Here is a 22934-nt window from a genome sequence, read left to right on the forward strand (position 1 = left end):
TCTATCGTCCACCTGGGCCTTACACAGAGTTTCTGTCTGATTTCTCAGACTTTATATCTAATTTAGTTCTGAGCTCAGATAAAATAATTATTGTGGGTGATTTTAACATCCATGTAGATGCTAAAAATGACAGCCTCAACATGGCATTTAATCTGTTATTAGACTCAATTGGCGTCTCTCAAAATGTAAAAGAACCCACCCACCACTTTAATCACACTCTAGATCTTGTTTTAACATATGGCATAGAAACTGAACATTTAACAGTGTTTCCTGAAAACCCTCTCCTGTCTGATCATTTCCTGATAACATTTACATTTACAATAATTGATTACACAGCAGTGGAGAGTAGACTCTATCACAGTAGATGTCTTTCTGAAAGCGCTGTAACTAAGTTTAAGAATATAATCCACCCACTGTTATCATCTTCAATGCCCTGTACCAACACAGAGCAGAGCAGCTATCTGAACACTACTCCAACAGAGGTCGATCATCTTGTTAATAATTTCACCTCCTCACTACGTACGACTCTGGATACTGTAGCTCCTGTGAAAACTAAGGTCTCTAATCAGAAGTACCTGACTCCGTGGTATAATTCTCAAAGAAAATAAGAACAACCCCAGGTTTCTCTTCAGCACTGTAGCCAGGCTGACAAAAAGTCAGAGCTCTGTTGAGCCAACTATAACGTTAACGTTAACTAGTAATGACTTCATGAACTTCTTCACAAGTAAAATTTTAACCATTGAAGAAAATAAATTCTTATAAATATGCATTATGCATTAATATTGATCATTAATATGCAAATCAGCAACCACTAATCAAAGACCAGTGGTTGCTTTTACTGTGAGATTTCCATCAGTAATGGGAGACATTTAAAAGCTGATGTGTACCGTAAACCTACGCATACGGGTCAGTATTTAAGGTTGACTCTCATCATCCACTGGAGCACAAACTGGGTGTCATCAGGACGAGCAAACACAATCCCCAGTGACACAGCAGCCAGGGAGGTAGAAGAACATCACATCAGGAAGGCCCTGAGTATATGTGGTTATCCCAGCTGGACATTTGTCAAAGCTGGGAAGGCGCCAAACGTAAGCTCCAGCTGCTCCAGGAGAGAAGGACAACCGCTGCCTAAGCGAAAACCCATAGTGATCCTGTATGTGTCAGCATTTTCTAAACACTGCGTCTCTGTGGCAGTGGTAAGGTAGACCCTACAATAATACATACAGAGGAAAACCCAACACTCATATGACCCCCTATGAGCAAGCACTTTGGTGACAGTGGGAAGGAAAAACTCCCTTTTAACAGGAAGAAACCTCCGACCGGTTAATAACAAGTATGATTCAATGCAGAGAGGTCTGTTAACACATAGTGAGTAAGAAAGGTGACTGAAGAAGAAACACACAATGCATCATGGGAATCGCCCAGCAGTCTACACCTATTGCAGCATAACTAAAGGAGTACTAGTGTACGTAGTGCCGATGTGAGCCTAATCTTAAAAGTAGAGATAGTGTCTGTCTCCTGAATCCAAACTGGAAGCTGGTTCCACAGAAGAGGGGCCTGAAAACTGAAGGCTCTGCCTCCCATTCTACTTTTAAATACTCTAGGAACAACAAGTAGGCCTGCAGAGCGAGAGCGAAGTGCTCTAATAGGGTGATATGGTACTACAAGGTCATTGAGATAAGAAGATAAGATAAGATAACTCTTTGTTGTCATTGCGCAGTCATACATAGTACAATAGTACAATGAAATTGGAAAACCTGCCCACGTCGGAACTATGTACAACACAACATGACACGACACAGTAACTTAACTTAGTAATAAAATGAAGAATAAGTTTGTTTATTATTGTTATTACCCCCCCAAAAAAAGTCCAGGGAGGTAGCCAATCAGGTCAGCTGTTTGCATTGATCAGGGCTACTGCCCTGTTGTAAAAGCTGTCCTAGAGTCTGTTTGTCTGGGACCTCAGCGGCCTGAACATCTGCCAAACGGCAGCAGATTAAACATCTGGTGTCCGGGGTGTGTACAGTCCTAAGGATGCTGTCCCTATTGAAACAGCGCTAGCTGTACAGGTCCTTCAGGGAGGGAAGAGGATGTCCAATGATTTTTTAGGTCATATTAATGACTATGGATAAAGTGACTAAAGTGCCTTTTTGTGTGCCTTCGTGCAGCTGGAGAACCACACACAGATGCAGTATATCAGCACACTTTCAATGGAGCAGCTGTAGAAGACAATCAGCAGCTCCTTCTTCAGGTCCGTATTTCTGAGGATTCTCAGAAATTGGAGATGCTGTTGGGCCTGCTTCAAAACCACAGGGTTGTTAGAGCTCCATTGGAGGTCTGTTTCTATGGGCACACCCAGGAACTTGAAACTGGAGACCCTTTCCACACACTCCCCGTTAATGCTGACAGGCTGCAGCTCAGACTTCCTCCTTCTGAAGTCAACTACCAGTTCTTTTGTTTTGGTGGTATTGAGGTCCAGGTTGTTGTCTGCACACCAATCTGACAGCCTCTGAACCTCAGCTCTGCATGCTGTCTTGTCTCCCCCAGAGATGAGCCCCACCACAGTGGTGTCATCTGTGGACTTATTGACTGTGTTGTCTGGGTGGGAACTAACACAGTCGTGTGTACAGAGTGTACAGTAGGGGACTCAGTACACAGCCTTGTGGAGAGCCGGTGTTGAGGCTGAGGGCTGAGGGAAGTTGAGGCCCCACTCTAACTCTCTGTACACGGTCTGAGAGGAAGTCTCTGATCCAGCGGCAGGTGGTAAAAGGAAGTCCAATATCCAGCAGTTAGTGGATATTGTATATTGTATATTGACAGACTATTAGTCTGTCCGGGAGTATCGTATTGAAAGCAGACCTAACGTCAACAAAGAGCAGCCTGGTGCAACGCCCCTGTTGTTCCAGGTGAGAGATGGTGGTGTGGAGCGTTGTAGCAATGGCATCTTCAGTTGATCTGTTAGCTCTGTATGTGAACTGGAGCGGGTCGAGTGTGGGTGGCAGGCAGGACATGATGTGACGTCGGACCAGTTTCTCGACGCACTTCATTATAACAGGTGTTAGAGCAACTGGTCGGTAGTCGTTGAGGCTGCTAATGTTGGTCCGCTTTGGCAGTGGGACAACTGTGGCCGACTTTAGGCACGGCGGGATGCAGGACTGGGACAGTGAATTCAATTCAATTCAATTCAATTTTATTTATATAGCGCCAAATCACAACATAAGTCGCCTCAAGGGGCTTCATAGATACAGAGAAAAACCCAACAATCATATGACCCCCTATGAGCAAGCACTTTGGCAACAGTGGGAAGGAAAAACTCCCTTTTAACAGGAAGAAACCTCTGGCAGAACCAGACTCAGGGAGGGGCGGCCATCTGCTGCGACCAGTTGGGGTGCAGTGAAGTGTTGAAGATCTTAATGAAGACTCCAGCCAGCTGGTCTGCACATCAGATAATTTTTTTTTTTTAAACGTGAGACATTTTAAATGAGAATAAGAAAGTGTTTCCTTGTGCCCCCCTTTCCCTTTTAATGCCCTACATGGACCCCTGGCAACACTTTGCTAGAGCCGCCCCTGCACAGTTACCAGCTGTCAGATACTTAGAAAAGGATCCTGGTGTTATTTGTCTCTCAGAAACAGTTCATAACTTCCCTTCAACTCATTCATGTCACCTAAACCTGTTTCTCCATCACAGCTCTGATGATTCAGTAAGGACATCTCCTGGTTTCATCTTCATGTTTCCCTCTCACCACATATCCAAACCGACATCATGACCAGTAGCTTTACAGCTGTGACTCCAGCAAACATCAGCTGATACTAGAAATTAATATTAAATAAATTCTAACAACAGCTGATCAAGCTTAAACGTGCTGCTGTTGTTTAGCGCGACATCCGCTGGTTTCCTCTTTCTGGCGCAAAGTGGGCGATAAACAAACAAGAGAGAGAAGCTGATCAGCTGATCATTGATCAGTTTCATGATTGAAGTAGAAACAGGAGAGGGAGGGGGAGAGAATGAAAGGAGAAGAGGCAGCTGTGCAGCATAAACACAGAATAACTCCAGCTTTGTGTCTTTTTCATTGTAGCTGAAGTCCGGACAAACTGTTCCTTTTCACCTCAATAAGAAACACGTAATATTTTCTCTGAATACGAGACGATTCCGTTTTTTTACGGGACGGTTGGCAACTCTACTAACTAACCTTATGAACAAAATAAAGTTCAACATCAGTAACATGGCACCACCCAGCTGTATAGAAACTCCGTCATGCTAGCTAGCACGCAGTACGAAAAAGTCAGCATAACGAAAATAAACTCCACCTAAACTTGGTTCATATCTGACCCAGATGGACTGCAGGTCATAACTTCTTACCTGAAGTTCAGTTCACCTGACAGCGGCCGCTTCGGGTCTCTCCTCTTGCCTCCCTTTTCCTTCATCCACCTGCTGGCTTCCACCACTTGCTAATGTTATTGAATCTGTGGAAGCTCCGCGACAGCCACCACACGAAGTAACGAGTAACGAGCCTATCTAAATCCCAGTAACGAGTAACGCGTTCCCGGTTTTGGCATAATAACTAGTTACCGTGCTCGTTACCACAATAATAAAGTAGTTACTGTAACGCGTTACTTAATAACGCATTAGTCCCAACACTGGTCCAGCATGAAAATCATGTTTTTCTTGAAGGATGCAGACTTCTTCCTGTACCACTGCTTGAAGAAGGTGTCTTCCAGAAACTGGCAGTAGGACTGGGAGTTGAGCTTGACTCCATCCTCAACCCGAACAGGCCCCACAAGCTCATCTTTGATGATACCAGCCCAAACCAGTACTCCACCTCCACCTTGCTGGCGTCTGAGTGGGACTGGAGCTCTCTGCCCTTTACCAATCCAGCCACGGGCCCATCCATCTGGCCCATCAAGACTCACTCTCATTTCATCAGTCCATAAAACCTTAGAAAAACCAGTCTTGAGATATTTCTTGGCCCAGTCTTGACGTTTCAGCTTGTGTGTCTTGTTCAGTGGTGGTCGTCTTTCAGCCTTTCTTACCTTGGCCATGTCTCTGAGTATTGCACACCTTGTGCTTTTGGGCACTCCAGTGATGTTGCAGCTCTGAAATATGGCCAAACTGGTGGCAAGTGGCATCTTGGCAGCTGCACGCTTGACTTTTCTCAGTTCATGGGCAGTTATTTGGCGCCTTGGTTTTTCCACACGCTTCTTGCGACCCTGTTGACTATTTTGAATGAAACGCTTGATTGTTCGATGATCACGCTTCAGAAGCTTTGCAATTTTGAGACTGCTGCATCCCTCTGCAAGATATCTCACTACTTTTGACTTTTCTGAGCCTGTCAAGTCCTTCTTTTGACCCATTTTGCCAAAGGAAAGGACGTTGCCTAATAATTATGCACACCAGATATAGGGTGTTGATGTCATTAGACCACACCCCTTCTCATTACAGAGATGCACATCACCTAATATGCTTAATTGGTAGTAGGCTTTCGAGCCTATACAGCTTGGAGTAAGACAACATGCATGAAGAGGATGATGTGGACAAAATACTCATTTGCCTAATAATTCTGCACTCCCTGTACATCCACACATATGCACATAGAAAAAGCAAAAAAACAAAGCACTGAATGTGAGAAGCAGTGAGCCTTGTGTCTGTGCGTGCCACCATCTTGCTATTAAAGGGGCCTGATTATTTAAGACCTTGTATGTGAGGAGCAGGATTTTGAATTCTGGATTTAACAGGAAGCCAAAACAGGAGAAATCTGCTCTCTCGTTCTAGTCCCTGTCAGGACTCTTGCTGCAGCATTTTGGATTAGCTGAAGGCTTTTCAGGGAGGTTTTAGGACTTCCTGATAATAATGAATTACAGTCGTCCAGCCTGGAAGTAATAAATGCATGAACTAGTTTTTCAGCGTCACTCTGAGACAGGATATTTCTAATTTTAGAGATGTTGCGCAAATGGAAGAAAGCAGTCTTACATATTTGTTTGATATGTAAATGTAAATGTTATCAGGAAATGATCAGACAGGAGAGGGTTTTCAGGAAACACTGTTAAATGTTCAGTTTCTATGCCATATGTTAAAACAAGATCTAGAGTGTGATTAAAGTGGTGGGTGGGTTCTTTTACATTTTGAGAGATGCCAATTGAGTCTAATAACAGATTAAATGCCATGTTGAGGCTGTCATTTTTAGCATCTACATGGATGTTAAAATCACCCACAATAATTATTTTATCTGAGCTCAGAACTAAATTAGATATAAAGTCTGAGAAATCAGACAGAAACTCTGTGTAAGGCCCAGGTGGACGATAGATGATAACAAGTAAGACTGGTTTCTGAGTTTTACACCTGGGGTGGACGAGGCTAAGCATCAGGCTTTCAAATGAATTAAAAGTCTGTCTTGGTCTTTCATTAATTAATAGGCTGGTGTGAAAACTTGCTGCCACACCTCCCCCTCGCCCTGTGCTTCGAGGTTTCTGGTAGTTAGAATGACTCGGGGGTGTTGATTCATTTAAACTAACATAATCATCCTGCTGCAACCAGGTTTCTGTAAGGCAGAGTAAATCAATTTGTTGATCAATTATTAAGTCATGTACTAACAGAGACTTGGAGGAGAGAGACCTAATATTTAATAATCCACATTTCACTGTTTTACTCTTTGGTTCAGATGTGGATTCTTTATTGTTCTTTCTTTGTAATTGTTTATGTTTAAGTTGTTTGTTGATGGTTTTTAGTTTGTTTTTTGTCTGTTTGGGAGCTGACACAGTCTCTATGGAGATGGGTTTTTGGGGGGGGGGGTAGCAGGAGGAGAGAAGCTGCAGAGAGGCGTGTAAGACTGCAACTCTGCTTCCTGGTCCCAACTCTGGATAGTCATATTTTGGGGGGTTTAATAAATTTGTCCATATTTCTAGAAATGAGAGCTGCTCCATCCAAAGTGGGATGGATGCCGTCTCTCCTAACAAGACCAGGTTTCCTCCAGAAGGTTTGCCAATTATCTATGAAGCCCACATCGTTTCTGGGACACCACTCAGACAGCCAGCAATTTAAGGAGAACATGCGGCTAAAGATGTCACTCCTGGTCTGATTGGGGAGGGGACCAGAGAAAACTACAGAGTCCCACATTGTTTTGGCAAAGTTACACACCGATTCAATATTGATTTTAGTGACCTCCGATTGGCGTAACCGGGTGTCATTACTGCCGACGTGAATTATAATTTACGTTTACCCTTAGCCAGCAGTTTTAAATTTCCCTCAACATCGCCTGCTCTGGCTTTTGGAAGACAATTGACTATGGTTGCTGGTGTCTCTAGCTTCACATGTCTCAGAACAGAATCACCAGTTACAAGAGTTTGATCCCCGGCAGGTGTCTCGCCGAGTGGGGAAAAACGGTTAGATACAAATGACTCTGCAGTCTATTTACACCTACAGGCCAGTGGACACTCTTTCAAGGATGACGATGTAACATCCTGGACATGGAGGAACGCTGGTTTGAGCGTGGAGTCAAGGAGGCCATTTATGTGAAAGAGGAATGGAGGAGGGGGCCTAAGGGTACATCTTACAATGCTATGATTGCAGCCATTCCCCTACTCTCTGTGAATGGTACTCATAGCCATTAATCAATTGTTGTTGATCGGTGGCCATGACAATTTGCATATCAATTATCAAGAAACTGACCTCACAGCCCATTGTTCGCTATTGGTGCTGATTTCTGTCATTATGCAAATGTGCCGTTTACTGTTTGTACGTTTATACGGTTGGAAACCTGCAGTCAGCTGAGACCGAAGAAGTCACCTGGATGAGTGATGAAATGTTTCTCTCACTGAAAACTCTACATTCAGATGAACAGAATCAACCTTTCTGGGATTTCCTTACCTGGATGATTGAGCATGCATTAATACATCTATACAGAACGGGACCAGCCTACCAGTGGATTTAAACGCAGGACCTTCTTGGTGCGAGGTGACAGCAGTAACCAGCCACGATGCCAGCCTCTTCAGAGAACACATTGAAACAAAGCACCAGCACGAGAGAAATCGCTTGATCAATATTGTGTTTAATATGACAAGTATGGCACATCATCATAAATCAAATTATAACAGTTTGGTCATGTTGAACTATGAAGGTTTTTTCTTTATCTCATCAGTTCTGTGATGCTCAAACTAAAACAAGCTTAACAAAATATTGTAAAATGTTAACAAAAATTATATTCAAAATAAAAAAGCAGACTTTTAGGAAATGAAACAATCTGCTGCAAACGATGAAATTTTCTTCTTTTCTGTCTGTCAGATCAGACAGTTGTGAAGGTGTAGCGAGTTATGTGATGGTAGTTCTCTCCAGGACGCAGAAGGCAGTCAGGAAATGAAGGCTGAATACACACACACACACACACACACACACACACACACACACACACACACACACACACACACACACACACACACACACACACACACACACTCTATTTTAATTCTCATTAGTCTGTTTAACCAAACAAACAACCAAACAGCAACGAGGAAACTTGTTTTCACTGCTGTTCAGTAAGCAGTTAATGAGTGTTTGCATACTGTTTGATTTGGGGTATTGGCCAGGGTTTGATGGACTGGTGGGGTAATGTGTAGAAGTGCAACCACAGCCATCAGAGATGTGCTCAGTCAGTATGAGAGATAGAAAGAATCAGTGGTGTGACAGAAGGCTCTGCAACTTCCTATAACACACCCCAAAGAATACTTTCCAGTGTTGTGGCAGCAGTCTTCACTTTGTCTTTGACCAGGTAATAAAAACAAAAACAAACAATGGTCACCATGTAGACATAAGCATATTGATTAAGGACAGACGGAATAAATCATGAAATTACAATCAGATATTACTCAGCTGTTGGTGAAATAAAAGCAGGAAATTAATTTCCAGGCAGGTCATTATACCAAATTGGCAGTTAGATAGGATATGATAAAACAATGAACCAGATCATGAACACACTGGTCGGGTGTTCAAGGTATCTGAGCTGCTAATGTCTAGCCCACCCTCAATGCCACCGTTGTTTCTTTTGTTTTGTTTTTTCAGCCAGTCAGTTTAAGCATCTGTGCACCTTCTGTCATCAATGGAGGTGCTCTTTGTCCATATGGGTACAGACCTCATTGAGCCATACAACTGTAGTGCACAGGGCTAATGTTATCATAGGGCTTTGGAGTTGACGTCACGCCGCATTGCATTGTGGGAGCGCAGCTCCATTTTCGGGGTCTACGAATCAAAACAAACACACTGTGTTGGAACGACGACGACAAGAAACATGCTTAAAAGCAGCTCAAAAGAAAACGGACGGTATAGAGACCGATTGCGTCCAGAGGCGAAGCAGCGGTACTTGGAAAAAAATAGAGTGCATCGCAAATCTGGACCCATATGAAATACGGCAGTGGAGTAAAGACCCAGACGACTTACCGCCACTGTCCTACCCCGATATCTTCACGTATCTTGTTTGTGGAGTAAGCGCTTACACAGCGAACCAGTTTCGTAATTACAAGTCACTGGAGGCGCACATCCAATTTACAAATGGCTGGGTGCAAGATTTGGCTATTTTCAAGCCGCCAAACTCTGAGTACGTCGTCAAAGTAAGTCAGCTGGAGTGCACCGAGTGAAATAGCCATTTTCCACCCCCCACCATAATTAATGTTACACATTTATCATTTAACTGCTAAAATAACGTTATCATATTATATGCCCGTAATTGTAAAGTACATGCAAATTAACACATTGATAATCGGGCAAATTATTAACGCCAATTTGTGTCCTTCCTGTCTCATTTCATTTATTGTCTTTACATCAACCAATCAAGTCACTCCATTCGATGTTTGATCGCAATTTCTATAACTTCCGAGACGATGATATTATTCAGCTATAAAGTGTGATGTGAACATATTTAGAACTTACCGGAATGAAAATGTCTTGAGCACACCAGCTGATATCTGGAGACGTAACAGAACTTGATATCAGCTCGTCTCACGGCTGCTATCCAGGCTAGACGCCTTCGTTTGGTAATATCCGATACATGAGCTCCTTCATGTTGCTTCCAGGTTGGGAAAGCATAAAAAGACAATCCAAACTTATTCCCGTGCCGGTCGTAAGATCGAACATTGCAGCCGAGCACACAGCAAGTACGAACCATGGCTATGCTTTGGCTCCTTACTTTGACCCCCAAAATGGCAGATCGGGCCAAAATCCTTTCCACGCCCACCCCTGTGACATCACGCTCCAAAGCCCTATTATCAATATCCCAAAGTAATGCAACCTCACAACATTTCTGCAGAGGGAGTTACATGGACACTATTTCAGGTTATCCTCAGAGCTGGAATCCCAAAGGAGATTCTGAGCAGACTAATGGTTAATTACGTCTGTTTGGATGACTGTTTGTCAGTACCACACATACGGTCTGGTCGAGTTCTGAGGAAGACTTTGAAAGATCATACATGACAATGGATGCAATCAGGGAAAAGTGACTATATAAGATAAGAGATAAGATAGAACTTTATTAATCCCTCGGGTGGGTTCCTCTGGGAAATTCGACTTCCAAAAAGCACAGCAACGATATGTATGGACTGTGATACTTATGAGCTTGTCTTCTCTGACAGAGGTGTAGCAACACAGATTTCAACCTCCTAAAAGTTTGGAGAGGCAAAGCCCGTTTCTCCGAGGAGCCTGCTGAATGACTTTGGTATCTGATAAGTTGGGGCCTCAGGTGCCAGATTGCCAATCACACTTTGCTCATTTGTGATGACCAACTTATACCATCCAAGAGAGCATATGTTTGCATGCCACAACAGCATTTTGCTGTCTACCCTACCAGGAGGCATAAACCTAGATAATATATATACCTATAGACTTGCCAAAGTGTGACAATGCATTCAAGAGTTTAGAAGTCAATGAAAAGTAGGCGTGAAGGAATTAAAAACTATTCTGGAGATGGGAGCAATCAAAGAGTCTCAGACAGATGAGTCTCTAGAGAGCTCTGCAGATTAACGTGAAGGATATGTTACATGCCTATCCATGTAAGGCCAGGAAGTGAACTTGACCGAAGGCTAACTTCCATCTACAAGAGAAAAAACACAACACTGAGTTTCTATTCATCATACCTGGTTAACAGCATCAGGCCAGTTCTGCGTCTCCAGACAGAAGGAGCTGTGCTTCCTGTACCTACAACCACACTTTCCTGCGATGGAGCCATCCAGGAAGTTGGCAGTGTAGAACTGGACTCCTGGCTGGTTAGTAGAAACCTCTAAGACACGCCCACTTGCTGGGTGACAGACTCTTTAAAATGAATAAATAAATAAACAATTAAGATGAGACTTATTTGTCCTCCTTAACTTCAGTGGATGTCACATGTGTCTACAGTATGTTTTAGAAAATGACTTCTGTGTCAAACCTGGCAGCGCGTTTCTCTGTCCATGGACCTCCGGGTGATGACAAACAGAAGTTGTGGTCAAACCCTGGGCCTTGAAGTTCCTTCAGACGAGGGCCAATGAGAACTGGTTCTCTGAGGTCAAAGGGTGTGTCTTTCACCTCTCTGATCTCTCCTGTTAGTATTTAGCAAATTAATTCATGACTTCGTATCAGGAATGTTAATTAATGTCACACAATCGATTCTATAAAGGTGAATTATTGCAGTTACGAGTTATTTACTGGAGCATTAAGATATATTAAATGACAAAAAGTCCATAAGTAACATGTTTAGCAAACTAAATCATTTGCTAGTGAGCGTTCTGCACACTATCTTTGCTGTACCTAGTACTTAGCTGCATCTCGCACTACAGGCACGTTCCTCTGCTTTATCACCATTGTCCAGTGGTTTCCATCAGGAGCTTGTCTGTATCTGAAAATCCCACAGGATCTTAGCTTCGTCATTCTCATCCCCACAGTGACCTCTGGGAGGTTTCTGAATTACTGTGATAGAACGCCAGCCATACAACAAGTCCAAGAGCCAATCAAAGGCCTCCAAACATTATGTGGCCTTCACATGAGCTCACGAACGGTGGGTTTGGTTTATATAGTTAAGCACCTGCATACTAAAGAGGAAAATAACTAGAATTTGTCATTTCTGGAGAGACTGCAGTGGGATTGTAAAAATTCAAACTTGCATGTACCAGATGGGTCAGTTGTGAGAGTGCCACAAACATGGAGAGCCACACTATGGTGAGACACAGACGAAACCATCCACAAATGAAACTCAAATGAGGGAGGCAGGACATCAGAAAAGACCCACTTTTCTCTCTGTCAGTCTGTGAGAGCAGCGCTGCACCAAAATAGCTTGTTGCTGTAGACTGAACAAAAGTGTACCTAACAAAGAGGCACAGTGTTCTTTTACTGTCAGTAACATTCAGCACATAGCTCTATGCTGAACTGAGGTCAGGAGAGCGAGTTCAAAACTGATGTCTTTTTCTTTCTTTCCAAAACTGGTTGGAAAAATTAAACAGGGAGTAAACGGGAGCAGAGGATGACTGAACCAAATGGCTCCAGTTCAAAAGTTACACATCTCTGGGCTTTGAGGAAGGACTCGTTGAAAAAACGACACATGTAGCTACATCTTGAGGGTAAAATGATCACTGTAGGGTGAAAACTGTGGTCACAGCGGCAGGTTAAAGAGAAAGTTTTCAGCCGAGATTTTCTGCCTGTCTCACACTAAATCACAGGTGTTGAACTCCAGTTATGGGCTCAAAATGTGGTCGTAAATATTTTGTACTTGTAAATCAGGATTTGTATGTGTAAAAATAATTTGTGTGTGCGTAAAAAAGATTTGTGCATGGACTTAGCCAAAAAAAACCCTGCAAGTGACAAGTACGAATTTTGACCCCTATTTCTCTTCCTTTCATCTGATTGGTCAATGTCATGTCAATCACAAATGTAACAATCCAATCAGAGAACAGCTGGGTTTGGCTGCCGGAGGGGCGCTTTTTTGAACTGCAGGTCCTTGAAGGGTGATACAGTTTGGAGGATCGCTATATAAATATCCGATAGCAGCTAGGTCCCCTAACTTTCAGCAGCTGTTGAAAGGAAAAAGTTGTGCTATATCAGTGGTTAGAAATACCATTAATACTTTAGGATTAGTTTAACACAAAGTCAGGGCTGACCCAGGACCATTGCTGTGAGTCACAGTGCGCGCAGCATAAAGGTCCTTTCACATCGGACGCAGGATGTGCTGCTAATGCTAACTGCTAACTAAAAGCAAAGGATCCAGAATTTGTTGCGCTGGCTGCTGAGCTCTGTGGGTTTTTGCAGCAGCTCTACCTCTACTAGATGCACCTGCTCCTTGTCGTTTCTATCTCTGACTTTATGTCCTCTACAAGAGTTTGTTTTTTTTGCTGGTTCTTCAAATGTTCAATAAAAACATGTATGCTAATTCATAACGAAGAAAGCTTTGTAATGAAGACTGTCATTTCCAAAACACTGCCCGCCCCCACCCCGCGGTCCGCAGCGCTGTTGAAAAGGCTGTGGAAGTCCCTGTATTAAACACGTAGACCTGTGACACAAAAATCACCACACTCGGACGACCACAGACTGTTTTCCTTAGTGGTGATGAAGGAAAACGCTGGGTTGGCATGTAAAAGAGCATTTATTCCCTTCAAAGACCTGCAGTTCAAAAAAAGCGCCCCTCGACAGCCAAACCCATCTGTTCTCTGATTGGATTGTTACATTTGTGATTGACATGACATTGACCAATCAGATGAAAGGAAGAAAAATAGGGTCAAAATTCATACTTTTTTTTTTGGCTAAGTCCACACAAATCTTTTTTACGCACACACAAATTCTTTTTACACATACAAATCTTTTTTACAAGTACAAAATATTTATGACCACATTTTGAGCCCATATCCAGTCCTCGAGGGCTGCTGTCCTGAAACTTTTCCATGTGTCCCTGCTGCAACACACCTGCCACCTTCAGCATTCAGTCAAGTTCTACAGAGTCTCGCTAATGACTAGAGATGGCACGATACCACTTTTTTATGTCCGATACCGATATCATAAATTTGGATATCTGCCGATACCGATATGAATTCGATATAGTGTTTTTTGATCAATGGAACTGTTTTTTTAATATCTTGCTGCTTTTTGTATAAGTTCATACTCAAGTTTTAAAAAACAACAACAACAACACTAAAGCTATTCTGTTATACCTGTATGTAAAAAATACACTGCACCCAAAATATTTCATAGTTCAGCAAAACTGATCAATCTAATAAACTTAAACCTGCTCCATCCTTCCTATTCTGGTGTTTTAAAGAGTACTTAGCAGAAATATTAAGCAACCTAACTAATAGGGCTCTAAAACTCCCAGCAAAAAAAATAAAAAAATAGGGAACCACCCCCCACCCTCCACCTCATGATGCTTAATCGACATAATCAACTTTAATTTGATGCAGTGTGAAAAAAATGCACGGAAATAAATTATTTTTCAAGAAATATTAAATAGATTCAACATCTTTCTTCAACAGAACTGCAGACTGCACAGATAGTATCTTCCCAAAGGAAAAAATACTATAGCTTACTAGGGTATATTAGACTTAACAGTTACTATATACAGTAATGGACTTCTATACATTTTAGATCAGATGAAAACTTTGGGTGTAAGATTCGGATTATTTATTAAAAGCTAGACATTTTAAATGAGAATAAGAAAGAAAAGTATGTCTTTGTGCCCCCTTTTCCCTGTTCATGCCCTATCGGCCCCCCTGGCTAAACTTTGCTAGATCCGCCCCTGCACAGTTACAGCCGTCAGCTGTAGAAAAAGATCCTCGAGTAGAAAGTAATATTAAATACATTCTAACAACAGCTGATCAAGCTTAAACGTGCTGCTGTTGTTCAGCCGCTGGTTTCCTCTTTCTGGTGCAAAGTGGGCCAAAAACAAAGAAGAGAGACGGAGTCGCGACAGAAAAGCCGATCAGCTGATCATTAAGCAGTTTCATGATTGAAGTAGCAGCCGGAGAGAGAGGCAGTCGCTCCATATATCGCTTGTTAAGCTTAACGTGGGAATGCTTTGCAAACACTCAGAGATGAACTTACACACTTGCTTTACTTCTCTCTGGGATAACTTTGTCGGAGATGAAATGCCGGTTTGGTAGCGAGGCTACAAATACTCACAGCCGCTCTATCACGTGATGCACACTGCTGCGACGTGCTACAGTTATGAGGCGAGTTACGCCGTGTTGCAAGTTTTGAAGTTTTGTGAGGTGCTTTTCTGATATTTAATGGATTGGATTACATTTTTTATTTCTCTCCGATATCCGATCCAGTAATTTACGTCGGACCGATACCGATACGTAATATCGATCGGTCCATCTCTACTAATGACCTACTTGTATTCAAGTGTGTTGCAGCAGGGACACGTGGAAAAGTTTCAGGAGGACTGGAGTTTGACACGCCTCCCACTAATAAAAACACATACTGGAATCACTGCTTTACAACAATCCCACTAGAAAAAGAAGTTGCTGATATCCTGAAATCCTGTAAATGGCTGGACAGAGCTGAAAGCTGACAGTATAGAGAACAACCCTGGAGGCACAGGAACAAGCCCTTTCCCCCAAATCAGCAGAGGCTGGGATCTACCACAGGAAAGACCCCAGATACTGTGCAAAGATGTCCCTGAGTCGAGCACGTAACAGCACATAATGTACATTTCAAATTCCTTTAATTTTAAATATGTTTATATTGTCTATCCTGTAAAATAGTCAGATGTCTATTCATATTAATGTACAGAATTCACCTGCTTGCTGCTACTACTGCACATTCACCCAATGTATATATATATATATATATATATATATATAATGTTCTTCCTCTACCCCCCCCCCTGCACATGTAGAGGAGCGTGTCAGGTTACTTTTCACTGTGTGTTATACTTGTATAACTATGCATGTGACAAATAAAGAACCTTGAACCTTGAACCAGGGAGCGAGATGCTAACGGGCAGGGCATACGTGGAACGCCAGGAGAACATGAGAAGCTCAAGGACTGAGAGGGGAGCTAAAGAGTCAAATGGATATGTACTTTAACTGATTATAAAGTCTGCAGTCTTGTTCCCGAGACAGTGTAACTGAAGTGATTTGAAGCACCAAACTGTCAGAGACTACCAATATGCTTGTATGCTTTTGACAGATTGATTAATTCTATTTGCTTATTTAATGAGAATTTTCCTATTATATCATTCAGTTTTATATTTGACATCTGTTAAATAAACCACTTCATTCCATTGACTTTTGCAGTTAAAGAGGATTGAAGTAAATCTTTACCTGTAGGAATTGATGTGTCATCCACAGGCAGGTACGACTGTGCAGTGATGGACACCTGATGGTCGTAGATATCTGCTACACCCTGGAGCACAGATAAGATTTTTCAGATCATCTGTCATCCTCTCCATACATATAGCCACGTTACTCATCTTGATGTGAGGAGGAAGGGGTTGATCTGTCTGAGACTCAACCAACACTCACTAATACCAGAACATCCTGCCAAAATAGGCCTGCCTCCTCCTTTAACAGTTTACGAAATAAAATTGTGAAAAACTGACTGAGAGTATCAGTGTTTGATATCACGAGTTTAAGTTAATTTAGGGCAGAATGCTATTTTAGATTTCTCATTGGAATCACCTTTAAATCCATATAGTATGTAAAAGGAAATGATGTCATCAGTAAACAGGAAGCTAGATGGGAGGTTGGGTTGTATTAAAGACGGAGCTCATATGTTTTCATTGTTATATCTGTACATCGTGAAGAAGTAAAAGTGATGGTGCCTCGTAGCAGATGTTGCAGTTTAACCTTTCCCCGTGTCGTTACTGTGGATATTGGACTTTTTAACCAACAGGACTCAGAAAGTTCGGGTCAACGACTCTCTTTCCGGTCTCCGTTCCACCTCCACTGTTCTCCTGTCACTGCTGTCAGGCACTCACAACACCACGGGCCCGCTGTGCAGGAGTTTGTAGGGTGGTGTGACGGCTCCAAACTCGAACTGAACGTGAGCAAAACCAAAGACATGGACTGGCTGCTTCAGTCACCACCACCATCCATGGGAAGCCAGTGGAGGTGGTTGAGGAGTACAAATACCTGGGAACCATCTTTGACAACCTCCTGAGATTCTCTGCTAACACAGAGGAGATTCTCAGGAGGTGCCACCAACGGCTACACCTCCTCAGGAAACTCAACTCCTTTGGAGTCAGCACAGCCATCATGATGACTTTTTCCTACGCCTTCCTGGAAAGCATCATGACCTTCTCCATCAGCTGCTGGTTCCACTCCCTCAGCCTTCATACAGGAACAGACTGCAGCGCACTGCATCAGTGTGCTCTACAGTCATTGGCCTGTCAGAACTCTGGCTCAGGTTTTCAGCAACAGGCCCTCAGACAGGCAGCCTGATCATCAACGACCCCTCTCACATTCTTCACCCCGCATTTCAGTGGCTGCCCTCTGGGCGACGCCTCCGCTGAGGAGCGCCACCTTTGTCCCCTTAAGCAGCTCTGCTTTCTAACTCCAATAAGACCATTTCCCACACCAGAAACATAAACTACTCTACACTCTTTTTATACTGCCCACACTTTATTCACTTACAGTTATTTATTCAGTCACTTTAATTTAACAGCTTTGTAATTTTAAAACTGTGTATATTCTGTGTATTTATTATCTCACTCTTATTGCCTGCTTACGCCCTGTCCTTAGCTTCAACGTCATGCTGCTCTGTTGTATCTTAACTGCCCCTTGGGGATAAATAAAGTCTCTGATTCTGATTGTGTTACTGTCGTTACACCTGTGGACCAATAATCAGAGTGTGGATGTGGGCAAGGAGTTTAGAGGACTGCCCGTTCATAGCAGAGGCAACACACTGAAACCACACTTCCTAGTGGGCAAAATATTGTTTTGTAAGCCAGGAGACTAGCAGTGCCAACCACACAAACACCACTGTGCAGAGGCACCCAGAAACGTGTCCATGTCACTTACCTGTCCGGCCAGGTTGAAGTAGGAATGGTTGGTGAGGTTGATGGGGGTAGTTTTGTTAGCCTGTGCTTGGTATTCAACAGTTAGTTCTTCCCCCTGAGCAAACAAGTTCAAACTCAATATCTGTGCTGGCAAAACAAATGTCTGAGTATCACTAAACAGCAACGTCGAATTAGCTCTGCCAAAAGGAAATTTGGGATGCAGTAGTATGAATTCATAACCAGATGTGTCTACCTGCAGTGTGTAGGAGACAGAGACCTGAACTTCACCAGGATAACCCTGGTCTCCATCTGGACTGGTAAGACTCAGCTGCACACCACCTTCCACTGCTGCAGCAAGCCAGATAGCCTGCAGAAGCAAACACACATGAATCGTGGAGTACACAGGATACATAAAGTGCAGCTTACAGAGCTCAGTAAAATTCAATCTACAGCTGCCAACAAGTAGGTGTTGTGAAGTGATGGGTGTATATTTCACTCTGTGAGACCAACCCTGCTGTTTTTGATGTGTGAGGGTTTTCCTGTGGCGTGGATTACACATGTAAAAAAGGGCAGTGTGTCCAGTCTTCTTTTCAGCCATTCTTTCATTTGTTCAAATTACAGGTGGAGCCAGAAGGAACTCATCAACATGAAGAACAGAATCGGCAATGCCAAAAGCCTAAGAAGAGCTCTGTACAGTAGTTTAGTGTTAAAAGCCTGTGTCGGTCATTTTAGTCTAAACCCAGAGAAGGAAGCCCCTTAAAAAACAAAACTAGTTGAAGAATTATGGCAGGACTTCTTTGAGCAGTCTTGTAGGATTGGGGTCTAAAAGACATGAGAATTTGTGAAGAAGTTCATGAAGTCATTACTAGTTAACGTTAAAGGGATGGTTGGCTCAACAGAGCTCTGACTGTTTGTCAGCCTGGCTACAGAGCTGCAGAGAAACCTTCTTATTTTCTTCAATCAGTGATGAATAGTAAGATGTTCTGGCTTTACGGAGGGCTTTCCTATAAAGCAACAAACTATTTCTCCAAATGATGATGATCTTCTACATTTGTGACACACCATTTCCTCTCCAGCCTACGAGTCATCTGCTTTAGGCTACATGTTTTACAATTATACCACGGAGTCCAGTACTTCTGATTTAAGGGTTTTTTCACAGGAGCTACAGTATCCAGAGTCGTACGGAGTAAAGCTTAAAATTGTTAGCAGGATAATTGATGCCTGTGGGAGTCGTGTTCAGGTAGCTGCTCTGCACTGTGTGCACAAATTGTCACACATTACAAATAATGGTCAAACACTTAGCTGTGATTGGTGAAACATGTACACAGAGGGAAAACACATCATTTATACAGTTTTCCACAAATTGTGCTCCATGTTAAGATTGGAGCACAAACTAATATTAACCAGACCTCACCTTGTTGAAGCCTCGCAGGCCTCCATGCAGCGCATTTGGTCCATTGTTAAGATCCAGCTGGTACTCCTTTCCCTCAAGGACAAAACGTCCCTTTGCAATCCTGTTTGCCACACGGCCCACCACAGCGCCCAGGTACCGCTTATCTGATACATAACCTGACAACAAAGCATAATACTTCTTATTGATATATGGAAGCTGGATATTGTAGTGGTAAGACTACACACTTTTGGGGCGGGAGTCACAAGTTCGATTCCCACCCAGTACTGAAAATTCCTGAAGAACTTGATTCTGTACTGGACTCAGCCGTGAAAACTGGGGACCAGAATAAGGACCAGACTGGTGCACTCTTGCCTATTTCATGCAGACGTGTTAGCTGGATCTGTGATGAGAGGTGCAGCGATGTGCAGCATGCAATGTTGAAAAAAAACTGGAGTCCTCGAAATCAAGACAAGTGATGATGTTTCAGCTTTCGTATATTTATAGAGAAGACTTATAATGGCCGCTATTTTCTTTGTGAATCTTTGTTACATGGCAGTTTATTACAAGTACCATTAGTGTTAAAAGAGACAAAGGAAAAACTAAACACTTGACACACTGGAAAGTGGCGGTGAGACAGAGCTGCAGGCCGTACTGCTAGTGACACAATAAGTATCAGGAATATAATGTGCACGTTTCTGAAAAACACTGCTGGGCGTTGTAAGAGGTTAAGATCAGTGAGCGCATCACCAATCCAATATATTAGTGACAATCATCTCTTTACTAAACAAATAATGGGTGTTTCCAGGGGTGGGAAAAGACACAGAAAGTCTACTGCATGAGCTTCACTTTAGCCGTCGCCTGATGTTCAGATTCATGTGAAGCAAAAAACAACCCACGATCACGTCTGCCTGCACTAGAGAACCTGAACAACAGACATCACTTTCAGGAGTTTGTGCTTAAATTAACCACTTTAATCATCTCATTGCTTTTTATACAATTAAACCGGTTTATGTGCAGATAACAACACAAGTTACTTTCCCTCCTACCTTCCAGGTTATCATAGCCAAGGACTACATCCTCCATTTGTCCATCGTTCCCTCTGTAGCTCACTGATCTGATAATGGCACCTAAGGTTAGGACTTCCACCTTCACCTGAGGAGACTGGACAACCCACAGGTCCACGGCGCCCTGGCCAGGCCACTCTCCCCATGGATGATGGCTTACCTGAGTCATCTTGGAACGAGCACAGGAACAGAACATAAGCTTAAAATAATGGTTAAAATGTTACTTCACATTTAACTCAAATAAGTTTGGTCAGCTCTTACATTCCCACAGGCTCAATATATCTTGTTCTAGCTCACAATAGAGTCAGCAGTTTGTACAGAGGCTACGAACATCTGTGTGAAGCCTATTAATGCTCACTGGACTGTGCGCAAAAGAGTCAAAATACCAGCTTACAGTATTCCCACGTGTCTCTTACATACACACCAACACAGATAGTAAAACCGGTGTTGAGCCAAAAAGTGACTGTCTGCAAAAAACTGATTTCCGGTATTTACCAAAAACGGATTGTTCGTATTTAAAGTGCTATAAGTAACGTGTTGGGCTATAATATGTGAAACATATGTCAACTGCATCCCTCATGGATGACATAAAGTCTGGAGCCACAACAACATTCGTGTAACAGTAACAGCAGTGACTTTTATATAACCTTTATTTCTGCAGTAAAAAAACAAATCTCATTAACATTAACAATGTCTTTTGTAAGAGCAGCGCTGGCAGCAAATATTACGATAGTTCTGTAAAAGTATTTGAAGTGGGGATAAAGGAGCGGATTGGTTATAAAGTACAATAACACAGAGTTGTAAAGACACTTGACAAACAGATCATTTTTAATTCTACATGTAACCTCTTTGTAAACGCTGTTCACCGAAGTCTATTTACCAACATACGTGATGATATTACACGTGAAAAATACACGGAAACATTGGAAATCAGTTTTTGGCAGACAATCGCGTTCTGGCACAACAAGTTTGCTCAGTTTAGCGTATACAGGATATGACGCTCAACCTCTCTTTACAGTCAGCAGTTATTCAGCACGACACGCTCCGAGCAGCAGCAGTACACCCGCGCGTTCTTACCTTGAATACTTCACGCACTCATTACTAGACTTTGGACCTGGTCGTGTTTTCCTGCTTCCGTTACTGATGACGCAGACGCGCAATGGGTGACGTCAAAGCTACTGGGCACGCCCACGTGGCGGGCAAAAACTATGTTTTTTAGTATAATATAGATTTTTTTAACGCGTGCACGTAAACAGTCGCTCATTAATGGCGTGTATATAACAGAAGAAGTATTACTGAGAAGACTGAAAAGCTAGTCTCTGTGTCGACTTTACTCACAAACTGCCTGTAATATCAGTTCCAGCTGATATGTTTGTTAATAACACAGCTGATGCCCACAAAATGTAAGAAAAAAAACAGGACTAACGTAGCAAAGCGCTGTATTTATGTGCTAAAACCCAAATGATGGCATTCGGGTGCCAATTAAAAAAAATGGAATAATTTTTCCACAGAGGAATTTTTCAGCACTGACTTTTTACATTTATATATTGTTTAGTTTGTTTTAAATATCCATTCATCTTCATCCGCTTTATCCGAGGCCGGGTCGCGGGGGCAGCAGCCTAAGCTGTTTTAAATATTCAGGTTAAAAATAAGCCTTAATGAGGTATTTTTCAAAAAGTTACTTATTGATGATAATGTTAGTCTTTATTGATTTCATTATCATCTGCTTATGCACACATGTTGATGACTGAAAACATCTCCACCAGTTTACTCCTTGACACCTTTAAAGGTAAGAAAAATATGTATAATTGTAGCTATATTTCAATTAACCTCAGCACTCTGGAGGACGCAAAGAAGACCCGGACAGTTTACAGTGGTGTAATGACGAGCACGTCGAGCACATGGGGAAACCAAACAAGGTGCCGTGTCTGTGAAGTTTCTCAGTCATCCAGGTCATCATAGTTTAAGGAGCTTTAAGGAGCTGGACTTCTTTAAGTTGCATGAAGACGTTTCACCTCTCATCCGAGAAGCTTCTTGAGTTCTAAGGTCAAATGGTGGACAGTCCCAGATTTAAACCCAGTGGGAGTATCCCCACCCCAGTGTGTGAATGGGTGGATGACTGGATATGTAAAGCGCTTTGGGGTCCTTAGGGACTAGTAAAGCGCTATATAAATACAGGCTATTTACCATTTACCATGATCCTCTACCTAATCACATGAGCCAAGGAGTGAAAACGGGTGGCTCTGAGTCAGAATTCTCACATTGAAGGCAGAATTCTGAGGTTAAAGCCAGAATTCTGAGAAAATAGTCAGAACTATGAATAAAAAGTCAGAATTCTGACATTGAAGGCAGAATTCTGAGGTTAAAGTCAGTCCATTTTGTTCCACTTGGGTGGGGTGGGGGCTGGAGCCTATCCCGGCTGTCACAGAGCAAAAGGCACAGTCAATTTCTCACATTAAATTATCCAATAACATTTGAATAATAACAGTACTTTCTGAGAATTGTAATGTAAATACTATTTATTTAACATAAAACATCCAC

At 42.5% G+C, this 22934-nt stretch overlaps 1 protein-coding gene across 2 annotated transcripts; it reads right to left on the reverse strand.

Moving 5' to 3' along the window:
* Nucleotides 1-8025: 8025 nt before the first annotated feature.
* On the reverse strand, nt 8026-21547 carry galm (galactose mutarotase). Of its 2 annotated transcripts, none has more exons than XM_085427194.1 (9): nt 21471-21547; nt 20376-20562; nt 19351-19505; nt 18190-18303; nt 17959-18051; nt 16261-16342; nt 11403-11553; nt 11113-11287; nt 8026-8354 (listed from the first exon to the last, which is right to left on the reverse strand). In XM_085427194.1, the coding sequence occupies exons 2-9, from the start codon at nt 20560-20562 to the stop codon at nt 8277-8279; spliced, it is 1035 nt and encodes a 344-aa protein (XP_085283320.1). In that variant the 5' UTR covers nt 21471-21547; the 3' UTR covers nt 8026-8276. The 2 variants fall into 2 exon arrangements, with proteins under 2 accessions (XP_085283320.1, XP_085283321.1); XM_085427195.1 differs by having other exon boundaries at nt 21400-21503.
* Between the last annotated feature and the right edge of the window lie 1387 nt (nt 21548-22934).

Source organism: Rhamphochromis longiceps, linkage group LG13 (genome assembly GCF_057381845.1).
Source record: "Rhamphochromis longiceps isolate RC_006_pf linkage group LG13, R_longiceps_female_GT1.1, whole genome shotgun sequence".
In the NCBI taxonomy this organism is placed as follows: domain Eukaryota; kingdom Metazoa; phylum Chordata; class Actinopteri; order Cichliformes; family Cichlidae; genus Rhamphochromis; species Rhamphochromis longiceps.

What these genes read in the sequence shown, in the direction of transcription:
- galm (XM_085427194.1), bottom strand. Translation starts at nt 20,562, where the DNA reads ATGACTCAGGTAAGCCATCATCCATGGGGAGAGTGGCCTGGCCAGGGC. An exon ending in TGGCTATGATAACCTGGAAG is followed by an intron (nt 19,506 to 20,375) that starts GTAGGAGGGAAA and finishes CTTTGTTGTCAG; the next exon opens with GTTATGTATCAGATAAGCGG. An exon ending in TGACACATCAATTCCTACAG is followed by an intron (nt 11,554 to 16,260) that starts GTAAAGATTTAC and finishes AAATACTAACAG; the next exon opens with GAGAGATCAGAGAGGTGAAA.